This window comes from Chrysochloris asiatica, unplaced genomic scaffold, assembly GCF_000296735.1.
Source record: "Chrysochloris asiatica unplaced genomic scaffold, ChrAsi1.0 scaffold00051, whole genome shotgun sequence".
In the NCBI taxonomy this organism is placed as follows: Eukaryota; Metazoa; Chordata; class Mammalia; order Afrosoricida; family Chrysochloridae; genus Chrysochloris; species Chrysochloris asiatica.
The window spans coordinates 3,609,489-3,635,770 of record NW_006408569.1 but is presented as its reverse complement, the minus strand read 5'-3'; the positions used below and the strand labels follow the sequence as shown (position 1 = coordinate 3,635,770).

At 39.8% G+C, this 26,282-nt stretch overlaps 1 protein-coding gene across 1 annotated transcript in view; it reads left to right on the top strand.

The window, feature by feature from the left end:
• The window catches only part of LOC102814040 (serine/threonine-protein kinase MST4-like), an 87,975-nt gene that overhangs the window by 52,273 nt on the left and 9,420 nt on the right, over positions 1-26,282 (top strand). Inside the window, exons 3-4 of the mRNA XM_006862817.1 lie at positions 3,038-3,268; positions 16,768-16,824. Of these exons, the coding sequence (XP_006862879.1) occupies positions 3,038-3,268; positions 16,768-16,824 (288 nt within the window). The remainder of the gene's footprint in view (positions 1-3,037; positions 3,269-16,767; positions 16,825-26,282) is intronic.

Sequence of the window (26,282 nt, the reverse complement as noted above, 5' to 3'; positions counted from 1 at the left end):
TGGCATATTTTGGGGAGAATTGCTGTCAGTTCTTTTCAGAGTGTTCAGTAGGATTCTCCAGTGAAAACCATATGACCCAAGACATTTTGTTGCTGTTGAGAGATTCTTAATGTCCTACTTTTTTTTTTTTTTTCTTTTGTTTTGAGTCTGTTCTGCTGTGTTAGTGTATGTAGGTATTGTGTTTCTAGACATTTGTCCATTTCTTCCAGGTTTTTAAATTTGTTGGAATGAAGTTCTTCATAGTAGCCTGTTATCCTTTTTATTTCTGTTGATTCTTTTGTGATGTAACACATTTAATTTCTTATTCATATGATTTGCATCTTTTTCTTTTCTTTTGTTAGATTTGCCATTGGTTTGTGGATTTTATTAATCATTTCAAAAAACTAACTTCTAGTCCTGTTGATTATTTCTGTATTTTTTTTTTCATTTATTTCTGCTCTAATCTTTTTTCATCTTCTTCTCTTCCTCTGGTGGTGGTTGTTGTTAAGTGCCCTTGAGTCAGTTCCGACTCACAGAGACCCTGTATAAGGTTACTGAGTAGCAGCTGGTGAGTTTGAACCACTGACCTTGTGATAAAAACTGACCTTTTGGTCTAGTGCATTACCCTGCAGCACCACACCAGGACTCCATTCCTCTGGTTAATGCAGTCTTATTTTGCTGCTCTTTTTCTGATTTTTGTAGATGGCTGGGTTAAGACGTTGCTTTTGGTTATTTTTCTGATGATGAGCATTTATTGCTGTAAATTGACTTCTGAGCTCTGCTTTTGGTGTAATTTTGATTTTTTCCGTTGATTTATAATTTTATCGTGTGTGATCTGAGAAGATATAATACTTTCATGGTTTAAAATGTATTGAGACTTGCATTGTGGTCTAACACATGGTCTATTCTGGAGAATGTTCATGTACACTGGAAAAGAATGTCTATTGTGCTGTTGTTGATTGAAGTGTTCTGTATATGTCTGTAAGATCAGATTGGTTGTGTTGTTGAGACTTTGTGTAGCTTTGTTGAGTTTCTTTCTAGTTGTTCTGTCCTTCATCAAAAAGGATGTAATAAGATTTCTTGATATTACTTTGGAGTTGTCTATTTCTCTTTTCTGTTCTGGTAAAGTTTGATTTGTGTTGGGTTTTTGTTTGTTTGTTTTTTGCACTAGGTGAAGAGATAATATGGATATTTCCTCTTGTTCAAGTTACCCTTTAATCACTATCCTTACTTATTGCTTCTGCTGGTTTTTGCCTTAAAGACTATTTTTTTCAGAAATTAATATTGCCACTCTTTGTTTGATTGCCATTTGCATGATAAATTTTTTTCCGTTCTTTGATGTTTACTCTTAAAAAACTCAGACTTCACTTTTGTTTTGATATACCAGGCTGGCAAGGTGGCTGTGCTATTCTGCTCCCTACTTTGGCAGCAGTCCTAGTGGGTGTGCTAGAGAATGGGGGGTGTCTAGCTCTCTGTTCATTGATCACTTAGAGCAATTGAGGACAGGTTGGGCTGGTGGTGTTGGTCGCTGTCTGTCATTGATCAGGTGGTGCAGAAGTAGGTGATGGTCCTCATGCAATGGCTAGGACTGTAAGAGGTGTGGCTGGGCAGTGTGGGGCACAGTTGCTTGCTAGTCATCAGCTTCCTGTATAGGCACTGGTGCAGTTCTGGGCAAGCAGAGCCAATTGTGCTGTGGGTTAATGCACTGGACTGCAAAGTCAGCTTGAACCGCATGGTCAGTGGGTCAAGCTCACCAGCAGCTCCTCGGAAACCCTATACAGAGTTGCTATGGGTCAGAACTGACTCGACGGCACATAACAACAACAACTAGGATTGGAATGCTGTTTGCAAAAAATCCAAAATGACCATATTATGTCAGGCCAGTTGACACCACTCAATTTGTCTCTTTGTTCACTGTTTTCATTCAGTTTCTTCTTCTAGTTAATATTTGTCTTAACTTCTTTATCCTCTTCTCTGAAACTCAGGGTCCCAGGATTACATCTGTTTCGTTTGGTTTCTCTGGTCTTTTTTTTGTAGAGGGTTTCGGTAGCTTGTCTACTTAGTCCTCCATCATGCTGGAAGTCCCTCAAACTGATTTTTAAGTGATTTTTTGCCTTCCTGATATTCTTCTGAGAGTTTAAAACATTTAGAAATGTAGGTAAGAGATGTAAAGTTGGGGTTCCTCACTTCGGCCCAGAACTGTGTAATCTAAGCCAGTGGCTCCCAGACTGGGATTTCCAGACCTATCTGCCTTTCTCTTATAAAGACACCTGTGTACGGCACTGTAGGATAAGCACTCGACCATAAGGTTTGTTTAACTGCAAGGTTGGTGGTTCAAACTCACCAGCTGCTCCTAGGAAACCCTATACAGGGTTGCTATGAGTCGAACTGACTCAGTGGCACTTAACAACAACATTGTTGCTAAGTCCTGGTGTGGCGCTGTAGGATAAGCACTGGAATGCTAACTGCAAGGTTAGTGGTTCTAATCCACCAGCAGCTCCTTGGCAAACCCTATACAAGGTTGGTATGAGTAGGAGCTGATTCGATGGCAGTTAACAACAACAATGATAATTGTTGGATTTAGGACCCACCTGGATAATCTAGGATGATCACATTTCAAGATCCTAACTTAATTACATCTGCACAACCTTTTTCTCAAATAAGTTTGGGGAGTTAGGCCTTGGACATACCTACGTTTAGTTTAGCTGTTCTCTCACTATGGCTGCTATTGCATTAGTGTGCAAATTATATATGATCTGCTGCTTATTCTAAGAAGTGCTTGACCCTTTGGCATGAAGTACAGAGATTTGCTGTATGGGATTGTTTGTGGTAGCAGCATCACCTAATCCCAGTTTGTGTGAGTGATCCAATAGACTATCGATTAGCTGGCCATTTAGGATTGCAATTGTCCTAACAAAGCACATGTGAAGTCCAAGGGCTTTTTTTGCTTTCAAAAAGTGTATTATTGTCATATGTGATTTATTTCTCTGTATTTAAAAGCATTTGATTAAAAACATTTGTGTTATTTTCTTTTCCTTTGTCTCTTTTTCTTCCTTAGAATAATATAGCGGATCCAGAAGAACTGTTCACAAAATTAGAACGCATTGGGAAAGGCTCCTTTGGAGAAGTTTTTAAAGGAATTGATAACCGTACCCAGCAAGTGGTTGCTATTAAAATCATAGACCTCGAGGAAGCCGAAGATGAAATTGAAGACATTCAGCAAGAAATAACTGTTTTGAGTCAGTGTGACAGCTCATATGTAACAAAATACTATGGATCATATTTAAAGGTAATATGTGTGCTGTATTATTTCAGTCATAAGGTATTTTCATTATAACTTGTTCTTGCTTTTTTGAGTACATTTTTTTGGGAAAGGTAATGTCTTAAATTAAGATTTGGCAGTCTCTGGCCCCTCAGTAGACTCCAGCTCCATTTATAGTGCCAGATAGACTGTTGTCATATTCAGCAGCTGTATCCTGAATGCATCTCAGTATTCAGCTGCACCCTTTCTCTGCACCTCAACTTTCGCTTGGATGGAGTAGAAATGCAGCTGGTCCTCACGACATATCCTTTGTCAGGAAAGAGCTATACCATTGGGCTTTCACACATTATTTTCAATGGTTCCATCTGTCTCAGCCTCCGCTTTGATGGAATATGTAAATATTTCACTTATTTCATTTGAGTTTTGGGTGGTTATTGACGTCTCTCTCCCACCTGGTAGTATAGGTCCTTTGATAGCCGTGACTTTTGCATCACCATTCTTTATTTTCATATTACTTAGTGCAAGATCTGGCACATCTTTAGCACATTATACATATTTGCTGAGATTAAATTCAGTGGAATAATATATCCCCCCACCCCCAACCAAAAAAATAAGAAGATGCATTTTTACTGATTCCAGGATCACAGATTTAGCAGACACCTAAAGTTCCACCAGATGGAGATGTTACTGCATAACAGAAAACTCTTTGATTAGTGAAACCCAAGAGTTCTTTGGTTCTAGAGTTAGAAGTTAAGATTTGTGCTTATTGAAATGTGAATTTTGCTTAGGCGAGAGTTTGAATTTGTCTTAATATTGAAATAGTTTATCTCTGTGTTGATTTTTTTTTTTTTTAACATGAAAAGATTAGTTAGATTTTTGCCTTTCAAGATTGGTAAGAGAAAAAAGTTTTTTTTGTATTTTATTTTTTTCTTGTTCTTTTTTTGGCCATCCCTTTTCTTGGCTATGTATGTATAACTCACTAAGCTGTTGACTTGCGTTAAAATTAATGCTATCTTTTTAAAACTGTGCTGACCAAATAAGCTCTAGGGTCGTTATCGATTTACATTACATTAGTTAATCCTGGTACAGAAATTCATCTTCAGCGTCACTGTCTTTTTTAAAAAAAACAAAGCCTGATTTACACTACATTATTTACACTACATTATTATTTACATTTGGAGTCCTGCCTGGTGTGGTGCTGTAGGATAAGCACTGGACTGCAAACCAAAATGTCAGTAGTTCAAACCCACCAGCCACTTCTCGGAAACCTTATACAGGATTGCCGTGAGTTGGAACCAGCTCCAGGGCACTTATAATAATTATTGGTATTACATTAGTCCATGAATTCAATTAATGTATTACTGAGTACATAGTAGAATGGATCATTAAATGTATCATACAGAGGATCCCTAGTGGCGTAGTGGGTTATGGGTTATGCATTGGACTGCTAACTGCGAGGTCAGTTGTTCAAATTCAACCAGTGCTTCATGGGAGAAAAATGAGGCTTTCTGCTCCCATAATGATTTATGGTCTAACAAACCCTACACAGGGTTGCTATGAATCAAAAGCAACTCAACAGCACATAGCAGCAGCCGCAGCAGCAGCATGTGTCATACAAGGAGCCCTGGTGGCATAGTGGTTAAACATTTGGATGCTAACTGAAATGTTGATGGTTTAAACCCACCAGCCACTCTCCAGGAGAACGATGTGGCAGTTGACTTCCACAAAAATGGCAGCCTTGGAACAGCTCTCTGGGGCAGCTCTACTCTTTCCTGTAGGTCACTATGAGTCCAAATCCACTCAATGCAGTGCGCGTGGGGAGGGGGGGGTAGGGGAGAAACAGGCTGTCATACACTGTAGTAGGTGCGGGAGATATGAAAATGAACAACTCACTCCTGCCATCAAGAAGCTGATTGTCCAGAACTACACTAAATGTATTTTATGAATAAGGTGTGTACAAGGTACAGATGGGGCACAAATAAGCAAGTAGTTACTTCTGTCTTTTTTTTCTTCTGGGATCAGGTGATGAAAAAAACTTCTAAAAGGTGATATCAGTATTTACATCTAAGTGTTAACTATCCCGGCATTTTACTATACATATAATTGGTTGTTTTTGTGTGTGTGACATAAATTGGCTTTCGTATTCTTTTCTTGAAAGGTACTTTAAGAGATGAGGAAAGACTTGAATGATTGAAGTAGAATCCTATGAGTGATCATTCAGTTTAAGTAATTCTAGGTCCCCCTCCTAATTTACTTAGCAGGCTTGGTTGTAGGCAGTCCCAGGAATTTATTGTAATAGATAAGCTATTTTGGATGACTGACTTAAAATATTAAACAAGGCACATTTAAAATGGGGTATCCCATATTATACTGAAAATGGGCACTGAAGTGGTGTTGACTGTATTGTATTGGTTGTTCATAGCCTTTGTTTATTCTCATTCAGTATTCTCATGAACAGTGAGTTCTAGCTCTGTTTAAATTTTTTATTCCTAAGAAAGAAAACAGGTGTGCTCTTTAAAAATGTCTTATCATAGTTTATACAGAAGTATGCCTGGGCTTTGGCTGTTGTCGTTAAGTGTCATCGAGTCGCTTTTGAATCATAGTGACCAGAGGGTTTCCAAGTTTGAACTTGGTGAGTTTGAACTGCTGACCATGTGTTCAAACTGACCTTGTGGTCCAGTGCTTATCCTATGGTGCCACACCAACACTCACCCAGTAAATATTCAGTCTTTAGTAAATACAAAGGAGCTCTGGTAGCATAGTGGTTACGAATCGGGCTGAGAACCTTAAGGCCAGCAGTTCGAAACTACCAGCCATTCCGCGGGAGAAAGATGAGGCTTTCTGCTCTGGTAAAGATTTATAGCCTCGGAAACCCTGTACAGGGTCGTTATGAGTCAGAACCTACTCGAAGGCACTTAACAACAACAACAACAGTAAATACAAACTTAGATGTTTATTTTGTCCACATCATGATTGTAGGATGTTCTCAGACTAATCAGTGATACAAAACCATTATTCAAGATGTCTTTTAAAAGACAACACTAAATTATTCTTGTTTCCTTTGTTATGTTGTTGTTAGGTACCATTGAGTCCATTCCAACTCATAGTAACTCCATGCACAACAGAACAGAACACTGCCTGGTCCTGTGCCAACCTCACACTTGTTAAAGCTAAGCCCATTTTTGAAGTTACTGGGTTAACACGTCTCCTTGAGCGTCATCCTCTTTTTCTCTGACCCTCTTCTTTACCAAGCATGATGTTCTTCTCCAAGGATTGGTTCCTTCTGATAACATGTCCGAAGTTTGTGAGACAAAGCCTCACCATCATTATTTCCAAGGATCTTTCTGGTTGTGCTCCTAAGACAGATTTGTTACTTTATCATCATTAATTCATGTCTTTGATGTTAAAGACTACTTTTTAAGACTGCTTTTGAGAATATTTTGCTTCATTATAAAATTGTAGAATTTCATAGATATTGATGATTTGTAGCCTGGATCGCTTTACATTAAAATAAATAAGTGTGTGCATATGTATATGTGTGGGAGAAAATACCAGAAAGATGTCCACTTGTGCTTTATTGACTGTGCAAAGACTTTGGACTTCGTGGATGATGACAAGCCATAGATAATATTGCAAAGAATGAGTATTCCAGAACACTTCATTGTGCTCATGAGAAACCTGTACATAGAAGAAGGGACTAATGAATGTTTTAAAATCAGGAAAGGTGTGCACCAGTGTTGTATTATTTCAACATACTTTATTCAATCTGTATGCTGAGCAAATAATCCAGATTATATGAAGAAGCACATGGCATCAGAACTGGAGGAAGATGCGTTAACAACTTGCGATTTGCAGATGATAAAACCTTGCATGCTAAAAGCAAAGGAGATTTGAAATACCTGCTAATGAAGATCAAAGACTGCAGCCTTCAGTATGGATTTTACCTCAACCTAAAGAAAACAAAAATCCTCACAACTGGGACCAATAAATAACATCATGATAAGTGGAGAAAAGAATGAAGTTGTCAAAAATTTAATTTTGCTTGGATCCACCATCAACACTCACAGAAGCAACAGCCAAGAAATCAAATGACGTATTGCATTAGGCAAAGCTGCTGCAAACGATCTCTTTAAAAGTGTTCAAGAGCAAAGGTATCAGTTTGAGGACTAAGGTGCATCTGATCCAAGCCGTACTGGTTTTTTCAATAGCCTCATCTGCCTATGAACATTTAACAAGAAATAAGAAAGACCATAGAAGCATTGATGCATTGGAGTGATGGTGTTGCAGAAGAATATTAAAAGTACCATGGACTGCCAGAACTAACCAATTTGTTTTGGAAGAGGTACAACCAGAATGCTCCTTAGAAGCCAAGATGGTGAGACATTGTCTCTAATACTTCAGACATATTATCAGAAGGGACAATCCCAGGAGAAGGACATTATGCTTGGTAAATTAGAAGAGACTCCCAATGATAAAGATTTGCACACTGGCATCAGGGAATTGCATCAGTGCATTTTAGATGACATGGGGGCTTTTGTGAGTCAAATTAATTGATTCAAGTAGGATATGGGTTTTTCCTAGGTGGTGTTTATACAGGATATTGTACATAACCAAGACCTCACTGTAAGTTGGATAAAAAAGTTTTTGCATTTTGGAGAAAATTATATGTTCTCTGTAACTGTATGCAGTTGCAGCCATTTCCTTAGGACATGCAAAAATGTAATCGGTCTTCATTTTGACTGAGCTCACTGTATAACTTCACTTTTAAAAACAAGCGTCAAAGCCAGACAAACACATCAGTATGACCACAGTGTTTTCCTTTCATTTTCGTTCACTGCAGATTTTCTTGACAGACAAAGTTAGTCTTTATGAAGAGTGCTAAAATAAGCAAATCGTTCCCTTTCTGATCTCATAAAATTTGGAAGAATCTTTTATAATCTTTAAATATTTTTTTAGTTCAATCAATATAAATCTGAAAATGAATTTCACTCCAGCATTGAATAAAATTTGAATAACATCTTTATTTGCTGCTGAAAATTGCCATTAGATTTCTGTTTTTGTTAAGCAAATATCCTCCCCCCACACACACCACAGCCACCACCAATGTATAAAAATAAAAAAGGTAAGAAGTGAATGATTGAAGTTAAATGTTTCAAAATAGAGTATGTACTGTTTCATAGCCCTCTTTGAAACCTTTTTGGGTGTGCTTATTTCCAGTGTATGCTGAAAGTCTCTGAAATATTTTCATTTTAAAAAACTATTTTAGAATGTTTAATAAAATGAGAGAAATCTAGGAGAGAAATGTTCTCTTTTTTACAGTGCTCTTTTCTCCAAGTCAGAACAGCTTTAATCTTAACTGAAACACACTTCTAAACACCTCACATTAGACTGAATTCAACAGACACTTGTTGAATGTCTACATATTCCTTTCAGTCTGCGTGTTAGTTCTGGTTAGTCTCCTCCCCTCCTATGCTTACAGCTTCTAAATTCATGACTCTGGTTCCAGTTTCTCTCCTCAGCTTTAAATAGTTATTTCTAGCTTGCCTAATATTAAGCTCTTATTTATGGGGGCACAAGTGCAATTATTCTAAAACTGGAGAGGTAGCATCTAAACTAGATCTTGAATATAATTTGGGGGTTGGATGTTAGGATGGGAAATGGAGAAGGCATTCCAGACTTGGAGTAAAATGGTTCAGAGGTGGAAAAGGGCCTGCCATATACCTGTTATTTTTATTTTTATTTTTTTTAATGTTTTATTATGATTAGCTTTACATTCATCCTATCGTATATCATTTCATTGCCATGTTACAATCCCCTCCATGCATCATCAACCAACCAAAGGGTATACCCTGCAAGCCTGCCCCCCGGTCGTCAGCACACAGCACCTCTCCCTCTCTGGGTCCAGCCGCTCTATCTCTCCATGTCATTATCTCTGCCTCCATCTCTGGCATCACTGCTTCTCTGAGTAGGGTCCCGCTCTCCGTTCTTCTCCCTTGATGGTCTCAGGGACCTCCGCTCACGGGCTGCAAAATCAATCACTCCCCTCCTTTTTTTTTTTCTCAATTCATTCTTTTTTTTTTTTTTTTTTAATGTTTATTGTGAATTATGTGATACTTTACATGGGAGAACATTAGCTTTACATTCATCCTATCGTATATCGTTTCATTGCCATGGTTACAATCCCCCTCCATGCATCATCAACCGAACAAAGGGTATATACCCTGCAAGCCTGCCCCCTGGTCATCAGCACACAGCCCCTCTCCCTCTCTGTGTCTAGAGTCCCCAGTCACTCCATCTCTCCATGTCATTGTCTCTGCCTCCATCTCTGGCATCACTGCTTCTCTGGATAGGGTCCCGCTTACCTCTCTTCTCCCGTGATGGTCCCAGGGACCTCTGCTCCTAGACTGCAAAGTCAATCACTCCTCTCCTTATGCTACAAAACATCTACTTTTACATTTCTAACAATCACAATCAGTCCTGATAACAAATGTTCACTATCGTATCTGTTTTGGTTTGTTTTGACTTTTTATTGTAGTTTGAGTGAAAGTTTGCAGAGTACATTAGTTTGTCATTCAACAATTCATACACCTTTTGTTTTGTGACATTGGTAACAGTGTAACAACACTCTTTCCACTTCCTTCCTGGGCTCCCCTGTTTCATTCATCCATCTTTCCTGAAAACCCTTTCCTCTTTTCTGAAACGTGTTTTGGGGCAAATGGTGCCCTATTGCCTTTTCTTCTAAGGAGTGCATTCCTTCTTGGTGTTATAATTCACTTTCTAGGCAAGGATTGTTAGGATGGCGCAGGATCAGGCAGTGTTTCATTCTATTGTGCACAAGGTCGCTATGAGTAAGAACCGACTCGCCAGTACCTAACAACACCAGCAACAACAACAACTTTGGTTAAGAGCTCTGGAAGCATAGTGGATTACGAGGTGGACTGCTAACTGCAAGGTCAGTAGTTTGAATCTACCAATCACTCCTCAGGAGAAAGATGAGGATTTCTGTTCCCATAAAGATTTACAATCTTTGAAACTCTGTATAGGGTCGCTATCAGTCGGAATTGGCTTGATGACAGTAGATTTTGGATTGTTTGGCTGAAAGTTGATACCTAGGTAAGGTCAGTTTCAAGTTTAAAGTTGTCTGAGGGTCACAGTAGAGCCCTGGTGGTTAACACTCTGGACTGCAAGGTCAGTTTATACCACAAGACTTGGAAGTTCCAACTCATTAACCTTCGGAAACCCAATATAGGGTCGCTATGAGTTGGAACCGATTCAACGACACTTCACAACAACAACAGCAAGGGCCACAGCCTCAGAAGTTCCACCAGTCTATTAGACCAGGAAGTTTGGTCTTTTTTATGCTTTTGAATTTTGCTCTACATTTTTCTTTTCTCTCTCTCTCCAAGACTGTCTGTTGTAATTCTGATGAGAGTGGTTGGGTACTATCTAGTTCTTTTAAGAAGCTCTGGTAGCGTAGTGGTTACTAATCGGGCTGCTAACTTCAAGGTCAGCAGTTTGAAACTACCAGTCGCTCGGCGGGAGAAAGATGAGGCTTTCTGCTCCCTTAAAGATTTACAGCCTCGGAAACTCTGTGGCGGGTCGCTATAAGTTGGAACCAATTTATACATATCTAAGAAGTTTTCAAAATTTTGCCCCGTTTGTTCTAAGATATCCTTGGATATGTTTGCACCACATAACAATGCATATGAAGAAATGTCCTCTGCCAATCCTGTAAATACATGTGGGTATATTCCCATTAGATCTGTTTTGGAAGAAGTACAACCAGAGTGCTCCTTGGAGGCCAAGATGGCTAAGCTTCGTCTCTCCTACTTTGGACACATTGTCTGGAGAGAACAGTCGCTGGAGAAGGATGTCATGCTGGGTAAGGTGGAGGGTCAGAGAAAAAGAGGAAGACCCCCAACGAGATGGATCAGCCAGGTGGCATCTTTGATGGTGTCAAATGTGACAGCGGTAGTGAGGTTGGCCCAGGATCGGACATTGTTTCGTTCTGCTGTGCATGGGGTCGCTATGAGTCAGTTCCGACTCAATGGCACCTGACAACAACAACAGCATATTCCCATTTGCATTCCTATATCCGTTCTGCTTGAATACTCACATCTCCCTTAGTATCTACTAATTTGTTGTTGTTAGGTGCCGTGGAGTCGGTTCCAACTCATAGTGACCCTGTACAGGATTTCCGAGGCTGTAAATCTTTACGGGAGCAGAAAGCCTCCTCTTTCTCCCGCAGAACAGCTGGTAGTTTCGAACTGCTAACCTTGTGGTTCGCAGCCCAGTTCGTAGCCACTACGCTTTGTTATTACTGTTATTGCCAGATTGTGTATAGTTTTCGCTGTGTTGTCTTTTACTCTTGTGCAGCTCCCAGTGACTTTCTTTGCCATTGACCATGCTATGCTGCTCTCCTCTTGCCTGCCATGTTTTGGGCAAGATTATTTCTTTGGTTCCTAGCAGTTCAACAAAATTTTGCTTGCAGATTTTTGTTGCCAGCATTATGATTGGTTATAAGATTCCCAGATCGGTGGCCAAGTCTATTTAATTCAACATCTACTTAATATTCAGCACACATAGTACCTTTTCAAGTACGTATATGAGAACATTTTTTTTTTTTCTCTAGGGACAAATGAATTCCAAGTTTCCCCTTAGGATATTTCTACTCCCTCAGTCCAAGTGTCTGCTTTAGCAGCAAACAATGTGGTACAAAGAGCTCATCAGGTGACAAAAGCTAGTCGGCCCAAACATCAGTAATGTGTTAACACTGTGGTGGTGGTGGTTATGTGCCGTGGAGTCAATTCCAACTCATAGCGACCCTGTACAGGGTTTCCGAGGCTGTATATGTTTACCAGATCAGAAAGCCTCATCTTTCTCCCGCAGAACAGTTGGTAGTTTCGAACTGCTGACCTTGCAGTTCGCAGCCTGATTCGTAACCACTACGCTACCAGAGCTCCTTTTGTTAACATTAGGTTCCTACTTTTTCTCACTTAACAGTAGACCCCCAACACTATTAATTTGTGTTGTTATTAGCCGTCATAGTGTCTTCCCCCCAATTCTTGTTGGCCCCGTGGACAATGGGACTGAACAGTTGTGATCCATGGGTTTTCATTGACTGACTTTGCAGAAGTAGAGTTTTTGACTATTCTAGTCTGTCTTGGTCTGGATGCTCTATCAAAACATATTCGGCAGCAACATACAAGCTTCCACTAACAGATAGGTGGTGGGTGTGCTTAATGTTCATTGGCTGGAAATTGGACTCCTGTAAGAATTCTACCACTGAGTCAGTGCAAACATTCCCCAGATGGTGAATTACAGCCATTCCTAAGTGGGTCTTAACCTTTTCATGACCTGTGAGAGTTAGAGTACCCGCCTACATTTTCTACCTCTGGGATTTAGTAGAGAGCTGGTATCCTACTTTTAGTGTGTGTGCTACCATCTGATTTATGCAGATGGTATCATACACTATACAATTTTAGCTGCATAAATCTGCATAAAAGAGCCGCATTCCACCCACCCCAGCACTAGAGACCCCTTGGGACATTAATTGCATCAAAATCCATTTTACCTAAAACATGTTTTTCATTTCATTCAAAATCAGAACAGGTGCGTATGGTTCATATTTCAAGTTAATTTTGTGCAAGAGAACACTCAAAGCCTTTTCAATGACTTAAAAGCTGCTCATGCAGCAAGTGAAAGTGATAGTGATGAAGAATTTGTTGTGAGTAGGGGTTGGTTCGGGACTCCTGGTGGTTTTGAACCACAAGATCGGTAGTTCAAACCCACCAGCTGCTCCTCAGAAACCCTATACAAGGTCACTATGAGTCAGAACTAACTCCAAGGCACTTAACAACAATAACAACAAAAGGGGTTGTTATGTTGTTTCAAAGTGAGGGCAAATTTGGAGTTCTGTTATGGTGCTGTGGGTTTATGCGCCAGACTGCAAAGTCATTTGAACTGCAATGTAGGTGGTTCAAGCTCACCAGCTGTTCCCTCGGAAACCCTATACAGGATCACTATGGGTTGGAATCAACTCGATAGCACTTAACAACAACAACAAAGGACTATTTCCTAACGCCCAACTTACATACACACCCCATGTCAAAGAAAGGCTTTAAATGTACTCTTCCAACCCATTGTCCATGTATTTGAGTTCTCTAGTGTGGTCCGTTCAAGGCCTCCTATGTATAATGTGATGGATATGTGGGTCTGATTTACAGTCACTTGGTTGTTTGTATCACCAATACATAGATATCATCTTAGCCTTTTAGAATATATTAAAAAAAAAAAAAAAAAAAACAAGCATATGTATTGTATTCTCCAGAACTAAAATATTTTATTAGAAAGCAAATGTTGAAGTTGTAGTCCCACAAAATAATAGAATCATAGTGTCTAGGACATTGAGGTTTGCTCGGTGTATGGCTGGTATTTTAAATCAGCCACTGAGACCTACTGTAGACAAGTAACCAACAAGAAGAGCCTGAGTAAAGCTTCCCTAAGCAGGGAGGAACTCTAGCAGGTCACCATTGCGCACTTCAGTCCCTGTGCATGCTTAACAATTTTCTAGATGGCCCCCAGTGATGCTTGTCTCTACTAGCGGCAGTCAGAAGACAGGTATCCTTGTTCGTATCCTTCTATGTGTTCTTGTTACAGAGGTTCCCTAATTCTGCTGCAGAGAGAACTTGCCGGTTGTTGTAAAGGTTTGCTGTCATCATGTTGGCCCCTGACTCATGGCAAACTCACACATGAGCCATAGGGTTTTCATTGGCTGATTTTTAGAAGGCCTTTCTTTCAAGTTCGTGTTAGTCTGGAAGCTCTGCTGAAGTCTGTTCAGCATCAGAGCAACACAAAAGACTCCAATGAGTTGGGCAGTGGCTGTGCATGAGTTGTATTGGCCAGAAATCAAACCCAGTTTTCTGTATGGAAGCGGAGACTTCTAGCACTAAACCACAGTGCCCCCTGACTTGCTATTAGAAAACCCTTTTCTCAGATCTAGAAGTTGCTTTGTTTTATTTTTAATAGCAGCATTATATACTGCTTTGTAAAGTCACATTTCCAGCTTCCAGCTTTCTATGAATATTTTTTTTGGTGAAGAACAGACAGATGGTAAGTTTCTGTTTTGAATTGGTACCCCCAAAACAGGGGACACACATTACTTTTAGTTTGGAAAACAGGTGTTACCATTCATGCCGAACTGCAAAACAGCTAAACATGTTTTATTATTTTAAATGGCATCTAGAGAAATGGGAATCATTCTGAATTAATAAACCATTGAAAATGAAGTGCAAGGGATGCTTCAAAAAGTTCATGGAAAGATTCCATTATCTTTTATTTCCATTTTTCCACGAACTTTTTGAAGCCCCCTCATATTAAGGTGTGTAATTTTTAGTCCTGGTGTGGTGCTGTAGGATAAGCACTGGACTGCTAATTGCAAATTCAGAGGCTCAAACCCTCCAGCTGCTTCTAGGAAACCCTAAACAGGGTTACTATGAGGGGGAGCCCACTCAAAGGCACTTAACAAGGCACAGTATTAGGAGCCCTGTGAGTTGCACATTGGGCTGCTAACTGCAAAGTTGTAGGTTCAAATCCATCAGCCACTCCACAGAAGTGGAGTTGCTATGAGTTGGAATCCGTTCCTTGACAGTGGGTTTGGGTTTGGGTTTGGTTAAGTACAATATAGTACTTTTTAGACACAGACTTATGGCAAAAGAAAACAAAAACAACTCCTCATGCTCTTAACCATTGTGTAAACCTTTTTTTCCCCTTCTTTTGAAAAAAGTATAAAAACACACACCAGGTTCTGAATGTCAAATTTCTATACATAAATAAAAGTTACATGAACCACTCTTATAACTTGCATGCTCACCAGAGTTGTGGGGGCTTATTTCCTCTGTTTCCTACTATAGACACTGGTAACAAGGACTCTCAGCTCTGGGCACAATCTTTCTTTCCCAGGTCAGGCTCCCTGCTATGAGCAGGACAAGTTGAATATCAAGATTATTGGAGAGAGGGTGGGGGAAACATTGTTTGCCTCTTTTTCTGATTTAGCCTCCATATTGCCAACATCAAGAAAGAAGGGAGGAATCTTTTTGTCTTAACTTGACTGATCCTTCTCTTTCTAGGCCCTACCCCTAGACTGATTTTTAAACCCTGTGCCCTGGTGATTCTGTAGGATAAGCACTGGACTGCTGACCACAGGTTCAAACCCACCAGGTGTTCCATGGGAGAAAGATGAGGCTTTCTTCTCCTGTAAAGATCCACAGCATCAGAACCACTATACAGGGTCACTATGAGTCAGAATCTACTCCATGGCAATGGGTGTGATTTCGGTTTTTGCCCTCACTTAGCCCCCACCTTCATATCACCAGATCTCTGTCTTGAAAAAGCCCCAGCTTGCTAGAGATTTTAGAGTTTGTAGGGTTACCAGCAGTAGCATGAGACCTTCCTCTCATAGCTGGGTTGTAAAAGAAATGTGCTCATAGCATCCTAGTTGAAGAATAATCTGAATGTATTTTTCTCATAGAGACATTGCTATGGTATAAGTAGTAGTTTCTCTGGTACTCTTCTTGGATACTGCAGATACATTTGAATTAAATTGTCTTGTGAGGGGACAACCTCAGGAATCTAGGCATTGTTACGGGAAAATACTTGCTTTCAAAATTCCAAACACCTTGCTTAGAAATGGACTTCTGATCCTACAAAAATTCAGAGAATACCACTGATGAATTGATATCAGGAAATATAGCTGAAAGAAACAGATTTCATAATTATTATTTCAAATTTCCACTGATAGAGCCGAATGGGGTGTCTATGTGTGTATACGTACGCATAGATATGTATGTACAAACCTGTTTTGTAATCCATATGCATGTATACTCTTTGAGTTCCATTTCCTCTTGTGTAGTTCACAGCAAAGTTAATTCTACTTGGAGTTATCATAGTAATCACATACATTTTAACCTACACACTCCCTTTCTCTTATGCATTTATCCCAAGGGGGAGAAACTCAATATTATTTCTAGGTTTGATATATGGTCCAAAAGTACCCATAAATTATGACTGCCAAAAAATGTAAAGTACATGAAAACAAAGGCCAAACCCTGAAATAAACCAGCATGTTCAGCGTTCTCAAACTATCAGATCTCATGGAAGCACCCAGATGCCCAATTCATAATTTCTACAGGTCTCCATTAACCCCTCATTCTTTAATATAACTACTTTTCCTTTCAGAATCACCATTCAAAATTTAAAGCAATTTTAAAGCTATAGTTTATTTTGTCTGGGCTTTATGAAAATTACTATAGTTCAGCAGTTCTTCGTTATATTTTTATCATAGACGACATAGGTTTGAGAATTCAGCTTCAGAACTAGATTGTCATTTGGTCCATATTCTAAACAATAAATTTTCAGCATTTTTTTTTACAATCAGTGCATTGGTATGTCTAATTTAGTTTTTATTCTAATATGTTATTTGATTCGATTTTATATTAAAGTTAAACATTTTTTTATGGCTTTTACAGGGTTCAAAATTATGGATAATAATGGAATACCTTGGTGGTGGTTCGGCACTGGATCTTGTAAGTATTTTAAAAAATAATAACACATACATCCAAAATGAAACTTTTTTTAAAAAATTGAAGTATGTAATGGCTTCAGGAGCTCTGGTAGCATAGTGGTTACGAAGTGTCAAGGTCAGCAGTTCGAAACTACCAACTGTTCCACGGGAGAAAGATGAGGCTTTCTGCTCCCGTAAAGATTTACAGCCTTGGAAACCCTGTACAGGGTCGCTATGAGTTGGAACCGGGTCCACGGCACATCACCACCACCAGCTTTGGGGCAAGCTAACTAGTTATTGTAGTTAATATGTTCTAAATAAAGTCTCTCTTCAGGACTCTTGCATAGAATCAGCTGGATTGTATGTTGCTGATGTTCTAAGTATGTAAGAAATGCAACTAACTTAATAAAATTGAGTCCCCAAATTAGAAATAGGTGTGTGACAATTGCTGTCAGTTAAGAGTTTGATTTTGTACATTTTTATCTGAACAGACTTTCTTCTTAGATTAAAAAAAAAATTAGGTGCAGATAATTGTCCCCAAGTCATGTTCGAGTTCTAAGTAGGTTTAAAGAACCAGAGAGTTCAGAGAGTCCTCTACATCCTTCTGTAGATAATCTGGCAATTTGGCAGCATTTTTGGTTATCACAGGACTTAGAAGTGCTACTGTGATTTTAGTGGACAGGGATCGGGATGGTAAACATCCTACATTGTGCAGGAAAAGTTCCACCCATGATGTGGTCACATGCAAAATGCCTTTGAGAAACCTGTGGTTCTATCAATGTTGGCTTTTTTCCTCATTTAAAATCTGTATTGCTATGGCAGACAGCATATTTAAAATTTAATATGAATTACTAGAGGCAACTTTGCATGGTAGATGGACCACTGAGCTGACCTGTGGATGTTTGAGGTATCGAGTTGGACCTTCTCATGTTTAAATTTGGAACTGAGAACTAGACACAAAACTCCCTGGTCTTGGGTGTCCTATAAAACAAACCATTGTGCTACGTTATTTCTAAGTTAACCTTCTCTGTAACACTATCTGACTTAGAATTCATTTTCATGTTTCTGCCTTTGAAATTATAGATTATACTGTCTCTAAGGGAAAAAAATGTGTTTTAATTATTAAGATCATCAATTAATGTTTGGATTATAATTTTTTTAAACTGGTGATGAATTTTTCTAATTGAAACTGATTACTTTAAAAAAAAAAAAAAAAAAGGTTTTGACCCTGATTGCCAACGACTCCATGTTTGAATAGAAATGACCATTAAAGATTTTCTTCCCTTTAGGCAGAACCACACTTCAACCATTTTTTTAAAATGGTAATTAAAATCCTCATATACTTCTAGGAACTCATCTCAGTTTTAAATCAGTTTCCAGTTGGGTAATCTTTACTGAGATCTAATCCTTACATTCTAAAACTTGCGTCAATTTTTTCTTATTGTCTCATCTCACTACGAGACAGTAAAAATCTTGCAAACATATGAAGTTAGGCCTCATTCTACTCTTAAAATTAAATATTATTTCTGTCTTATCACATAATCTCTTTTAAAATACAATTTTATTTTGTTGTTATTGAGAGCATACACAACAAAACATACAGCAAATCAACAGTCTCTACATGTACTATTTGGTTGGTTGGTTGGTTATGTGCCATGGAATCAGTTCCAACTCATATACATACATATACAGGGGTATGAGGTCTCTGAGCCTATAAATCTTTATGGGAGCAGAAAGCCCGTCCCATCTGTCTCTCACAGAACAGCTGGTAGTTTTGAACTGCTGACCTTGAGGTTAGCAGCCCAACTTGTAACCACTATGCTACCAGAGCTCCATTTGTTGTTTTTTGTTGTTAGGTGTCATTGAGTTGGTGCCAACTCATAGTGACTTTATGCACAGCAGAATGAAACACTGCGTGATCCTGGGCCAACCTCACAATTGTTGCCACTCTTGAGCCCATTGATGCTGCCACTTGGCCAATCCATCTTGCTGGGGGTCTTCCTCTTTTTCTCTGACCTGCCACCTTACCAAACATGATACCCTTCTCCAGCGACTGGTCCCTCCTGACAATATGTCCAAAGTATGAGAGACTAAGTTTAGCCATCTTGGCCTCCAAGGAGCGCTCTGGCTGCGCTTCTTCCAACCAGATCTGTTGGTTCTACGGGCAGCCCATGGATGACACTTTCAATATTCTCCTCCAACACCTACCTCAAAAGCATCAATTCATCTACAGTCTTCCTTATTTACTGTCCAACTTTAGTCACACTATAGTCTTCAAGTTGGGTAAGCATCCTCACGCCTCTTTTCAGAGTAACATAAACTCACTGCTCCTTACGTTCCCTATCTCATCTTTCAAGTTGCTGTGGTCAATTTGATCCCACAGAGAGAATTCTCAAAGGAGCATACTGCTCAAGGCTGACCTCTTTTTTTTTTTTTTTTTTTTTAATCAGTTAAGCTATACTGTTGTTCAGTTTTAAGATGAAGTTAGGAGTTATTTTTGGCTTAAGGTTTAAAGATTATCTCAGGGCAATCATTTTAAGGGTTCATCCAATGTATATGGCTCCAGAAGTCTGGATTCTGTGAAACTTTGAAAATCTGTTTTGGCATTTTCCCCTTTTTGTCAGACTTCTTCTATGGAATCATGGATCACAATGTCCAATAATGACGGTTGGACACTATCCAGTTCTTCCGTTCTCAAGGGAAAGGAGGCAGTTGTTTATAGAGGCCCAAATTCATCAGATATCTCCTCCTATTCCAGACTCTCCTTCGTATGTTGCTCCAGGTGAATAGAGTTGTGCTCTGGATGTCTGTTTGCAAACTTTGGAGACTCCAGGCACTATGTGTAAGACTAAGAGATAGAGCAGTGGCACTAAGCATGGTATATTAAGACAATTAATTGAGATGTTCCATGAAACCATGACTCTAACCCTGCAAACCAAGAAACCAAATGAGGTTTCTGGTTGTACATAAGCAGTCTCAGCAACTACATCTTTAGTGTGAGTTTGTCATTGTTGTAAATACATTAACAACACAACTCTGGCTAATTCAACTTTTTACAGGTGTATAATTCATTGACAGCAAATACAATAACCAGCGATGCAACTCTACTTTTAATCAACGTGATATTTTCGTCACCGTTAATCCTCCTTTTCCCTCCTCTCACCGCTGGTAACAACCACTAAGGACATTGAAATGACCACCAAATGCATGAAAAGATGCTCAGTGTCATCAGCTATTAGAGAGATGCAAATCAAAACCACAATGAGATCCCATTAGGATGCTCAGATAAAAAAAGAAAGAACAGATGTTGGTGAGGTAATTGGAACTCTTACCCCTTGTCTGGTGGGAATGCAAAATTCTATAGTCATCGTGAAAGACAGTATGGCAGTTCCTCCCAAAACTAAAACTTGAACTACTATACGATCCAGCAATTCCTCTCCTCGTTATGTAGCCAGAAGACTTGAAAGCTGATCCAACCTTAACTAATTCTCCAATAGTAGGTTGGTTTTATGAAGTCTGAGTGAAATGATGTTTCCATCTTAATCTCATCCTGCCATTCGCATGTCTAACCAATAAAATATCAGTTAGAATAAATTTAAGTAAGTTTCAATGTTTTAAAAACTGTATTCACCAACAACCAAGAGAGCTAGGTACTAGTCCTGATTTTATCACTAACTGCTGGAATCCTGGTGTGGCATTTTAGGATAAGCACTGGCCTCAAACTGCAAGGTCAGTGGTTCGAACCCACCAGCTGCTCCTTGGAAACCCTATACAGGGTTGCTATGAATTGGAACCAACTCAACAGCACTTAACAGCACTTGACTAATAAGGATCCCTGGTGGTGCTGTAGTATAAACACTGGACTGCTAACTGCAAGGTTAACAGTTCAAACCCACTAGCTATTCCCTCCTCCAACACCCAGTTAACAGATTGTACTTTAACAGAATTTTAACCGTAACCTAAATATAGCAGAGAAGTTAATGTGTCGTTAACCTAACCTAACCAATACTATTGAGTCAGCTTCAATTCATGGTGACTCTGTATGTCCGAGTACAACTGTGTTCCATCGGTTTGTCAATGGCTGCTTGTTCTGAGATAGTCACCAGGCCTATCATCTGAGACACCCTGAGTGGATTCGATCCTCCAACCTTTTGATTAGCAGCTAAGCATGTTAATAGTTTGTACCTTTTTTTTTTTTTTTTTTGCTTTAACTTAAATATACATTTTTTAAAATTCTGTATTAGGCAGTACATTGGCTTGTGCACATTCTCTTTAGAAGTCCTTCAGAATGATAGCTAGTATCCCTTATGTAGACCTTGGCCAATTTCTCTTTTCCTTCCTTCCTTCCTTCCTTCCTTCCTTCCTTCCTTCCTTCCTTCCTTCCTCCCTCCCTCCCTCCGTTCCTCCCTCACACTTTTTATTGTTAACTGAGTGAAGGATTCCAGAACGGATAGTCAGTTTTACATTAAACAAACCCGTACACTTCTCAATGACTGCAGTCCTTTCCACGTAGTATTACTTATCCCACTTCCTCCCTGGGTTTCCCATTTCCATTCTTCCTTCCTTCCCAACCCTTCTGAATTTTATCCTTAGGTAAATACTGACATTTTTATCTCCGATGGTTGACCATTCTGTGGTGTGCATTCCTCACCAGTGTTATTGTCCCATCCATATACCTATCTTATCTGAAAAGTGAGCCATGAAGATGAGTTCAGTCCCCAAACTGAAGGGTGACCAAGGGCATAATCTTGGAGTTTCACCAGTCTCTATCTGACCAGTAAGCTTGGTCTTTTATGGTTTTCAGTTTTGTTCCACATTTCCTCCCACTCTATCCAAGACCTTCGAATGTGTTCCCTTTCAGAGAAGTTGGTCGTGGTAACTAGGCACCATCTAGTTCTTCTGGTTGCAGGGTCGTGGAGACTGATATTTCTTTCATGTGGTCCGTTAGTCTGTTGAACTAATTGTTGCCAAGAATCTTCAGTTTTCATGGCTCTTCTTTCCTTGGGATAGGAAGAGACCAATAGTTGTACCTTAGGTGGTCATGCACGAGCTTTTAAGACCCCAGTCCCTATTCACCAAAGTAGGATGTAGAACACTGTCTTTTTGGACTGTTTTGCCAATTGCTTATGGTGTCCCCTGAGACTATGGTCCTGAGCCCGTTGGCCCAGCTCATTTCTTCAAGGTGTTTGGTAATTTCGTTTTCTAAGTTTGCATATGTTTGCTCCCTGTCTGCTCCACCACCTTCCTGGATATGTTTGCAGCAATGCTAAATACCCGAGTACAAATATCCTGTCAAACCTTGCTCTACTGGTGGATATACTCCCACTTTCCCTTCCACACCCATTCAACCTGTGTATGTGTCCATGTCTTTGATCAGAGTTCATGGTTATTGCAGGTTTGTGTATTTAACGGTATTTGTCTCTGTTCTCTTTAACTCTTGCACGCCTATTGCCTTCATCATTCTTCTGCCCACCTCCCTCTTGTATGTTGCCTTCTCCACTACCAAAATCAACACATGTCTACCCTGATGTGGCACTGTAGAATAAGCACTGGACTGCTAACTAGAAGGTCAGCAATTCAAACCCATCAGGTGTTCTTGGAAATCCCTATACAGGGTCACCATGAGTTGAACTGATTTGAATGGCACCTAACGACAACAGCAGCAACACTCTAGTCAGTGAATGACTCCCCCTCCTCTTTAGCCCCTTGTAGCCTTCAAAGAACATTTCTTTTTAGTATGATCATCCTTTTTTTGAGTTTTTTACAATAGCAATCTCATACAATATTTGCCCTTTTGTGATTGACTAATTTCACTCAGCCTATTATCCTCTAAGGAGCTCTGGTAGCGCAGTGGTTACGAATCGGGCCGCAAACCACAAGCTCAGCAGTTTGAAACCACCAGCTGTTCCACAGGAGAAAGATGAGGCTTTCTGCTCCCGTAAAGATTTACGGCCTTGGAAACCCTGTACAGGGTCGCTGTGAGTCAGAATCGACTCCACGGCACTTAACAACAACAACAATTGTCCTCTAGATTCAACCATGTTATGAGGTGTTTCACAGATTTAACATTATTCTTCAACATTGAGTAGTATTTCTTTGTGTGTTTGTACCAAAGTTTGTTTAACCATTCTCCATCTTTTTGCTATTGTGAATTGTCCTGCAATGACATGTATTCCTTTCACCACTCCTATATCTCTAAGGTATTTGCCAAGTAGAGAGATTACTGGGTCATATGGTATTTCTATTTCTAACTTTATGAGCAAGTGCCATACCATTTTCCACAATGGTTGTACCATGTTACTGTTCTACCAGCTGTATAGGAGGGTTCTAGTCTCTCTACAACCTTGCCAGTATTTTCCTTTCTTTTAACTTTGCTATTAAAGCTGGGTGAAATGGTATCTCAGTGTGGTTTTGATTGACGAATCGGGCTGCGAACCTTAGGGTTAGCAGTTCGAAACTACCAGCTGCTCCGCGGGACAAAGATGAGGCTTTCTGCTCCCGTAAAGATTTACAGCCTCGGAAACCCTGTACAGGGTCGCTATGGGTCAGAACCGACTCGACGGCACTTAACAACAACAATGGAGTACTGGTGTGGCGCTGTGGGTTAACGCGCCAGACTGCAAAGCCGTTTGAACTTCAAGGTCGAAGGTTCAAGCTCACCAGCTGCTCCTTGGAAACCCTGTGCAGGGTCGCTATGGGTCGGAATCGACTCGACAGCACTTCACCACAACAACAGTGGCTAATTATCATGAGCATGTATTATCCTGTTTGTTGACAGTCTGATTGTCTTCTTTGGTGAACTGCTTGTTCATGTCTGCTGTCCATTATTTTTAATGGATTACTTAACTTTTTCTTATTGAGGTGTTGAAGTCTTCTATAAATGTTAGAGACTACCCCTTATGTGAAGGAGCTCTGGTAGCGTAGTGGTTACGAATTGGGGTGCTAACCTCAAGGTCAGCAGTTCGAAACTACCAGATGTTCCACTGGAGAAAGATGAGGCTTTCTGCTCCCGTAAAGATTTGCAGCCTCGGAAACTCTCTGCAGGATCACTATGAGTCAGAACCAACTCCACAGTACTTAACAACAACAACCCCTTATGTGATTGTATTGTTTAAAAAAAAAAATCCAGACTGTGGGTTCTCCTTGTCACTCTTTTGGTGAAATATCCAGATGTGTTTAAGTGTTTAATTTCTGTTTTATTGGAGTCCTAATGTGGCGCTGTAGGATAAGCACTGGACTGACCATAAGGTCAGTTTGAACTGTAAGGTCGGTGGTCCAAACTCACCCGCAGCTCCTTGGCAACCCTATACAGGGTCACTATGAGTCAGAACCGACTTGACGGCACTTAACAACAATAAAAAAAAAGTCATCTATTTTGTCCTCTGTTTGTTCAGAATGGATTTGGTTGGTTTGGGCTGCTGTCTGTCGTTGATCAGTGGGTACAGGAGATAGTAGTGTCTCTTGCTAAGTAGACAGGGTTGTAGAGGGTATGGTTTTTGCTGGGTTGCATGGGCACAATTGCTGTCTCCCATCAGGTGGGGGGAAAAAAGGAAAATATATGCACACGCACGAAAAAAATTAATGAAGGAAATAATAAAGGAGAGTGAAAAAAAGCAGCAGCAAGAAAAAAGAATAAAATAACTCAAAAGAGAAAAAAACGGAAAGGAAAATAAAACAGAAGACAAAAAAATGAGAAGAAAGAAAAATTATAGCACACAAAACCAAGGATAGGGAAGAAGAAAAGAGAAAGAGACAAGATCATGGTAAAGAAAAATCAACAGGAAAAAAGTATGCATGTTGGGTGAGGGGAGAAACAGAATGAAAGAATAAAGAAAAGTGAAAAAAAGAAAGGATAAAAACAAGGGAATAGAAATTAAAAAAAAAAAAAAAGAAAGGAAAAATTCGGGCAGGGGGAGGGATGAGAGAGTGGTGTGGCCAGCCCTAGATGGAGGTCCTGTAAGTCTAGGTGTTATCTATGCTCACAACACTCAATCTGGAAGTTGTTTGTGCTGGTTGTAACAGTGACTGAGATCAGGGTCTTTGTTCCCAGAATTTTCTTCCCAGAAGGAAACTTTCAGGCCCAGAAGGCAGCTGGGGGCAGGGAGGCTACTTAGGAGAGTTCCTCTCTAGGGCTGACTGGGGTTGGCTTTTGCACATTCTACTAGTCTGAAAAGGCACAGTGAACGTGCCTCCAAGCACTGCACTCATAACAGGAGGCTCTAACTTCTGTTAGAGAAGGGGCTATGCTGAAGTTAGATGAGAATGGGAGCTGGCCACTCCTCTGGTCACCAGGTGAGTGTAGGGAACCAGAGAGAATCACACCATTCTCACCATGGCTAGCCACCAATGTGCATGTGTATCGCCAAGCCATCACGGGGCTCTTATGCTGCTAGCAAACATTCAAGATGGTCACTATGAATCAGGCCAGTTGACTATTCACCTGTCTCACTGCCTCTGATCAACTTCTCTAAGCCAGTATTCAATCCACTTCTGTATCGTTTCTTCGGAAGCTCAAGCGTTCCAGGATTATCATCTGTATCTGTTTCATCTGGTCTCTAGTACCTTTGTTGTAGAGAGTATGTATAGCACGTCTGCCTAGTCTGCCATCTTGGCCAATTTCTGAAGTTGTTGTTAGACACTGCCATTGAGTTGATTCTGACTCCTAGTGACCCCATGTGTGGCAGACTAGAACTGTGACCCTTCATAAGCAGATCCCAGCCCTGTTTTCTGAGGTCCTCTAGGTTGGTTCAAACCACCAAGTTTTCAACTACTAGTTGAGCAAGTAACTGTGTGTCTATCTGCTCTGGTCCTGGCAGCATTTTATGACTAACAATACTAAGTAATATGACATTTGTCCTTCAGCTATTTGATAGTACTTTCAATTATTGCTAGTAATCATTAAATTAGTGTACCATTTTTACCTTTTAGAATGACTTTAATCACCACTGTTCAAATAGTAATGTTTAGGGTGGAAGTTGGCAGATTTGAAAGTAAATAGATAATGTTACCTAGGAAAGAAGCCCATTGAACTACAGAAGTCTCTGGAGTATATTATATACACAGACCACAGTTCATATTAAATGGTGAGGCCAAAGTATGGTTTCTATTTTAAGCTGTTAAATTTCAACATGAAAGTGTCCTTCATTCAGCATAAATATGGCATTCATGTAAGATAAAATATTCAAGGTGCCAAAGATCTGGGAATCCCTCCCAGTGTGTGGCAGAGTGGGCATGTTTGATTTTCACCACCTCTTCCCTCCTCCCAGCAAACAGAACTCTACCTCGGCTCTGACTTAGATTCCCACCCTTTCCTGTAATAACATTGTACAATCCAGTGTTTGTGCTTTATGAGGTACCAGAATTTTAAAATAACCATTTATTTTAAAGAGAGATTTTCAGATATTCCATTACAAATTCTCCTGAAACCGAATCATTGCTTTCCTTGTATTCCAGTTGGAACTATTGGCTTTGGTACAAGGA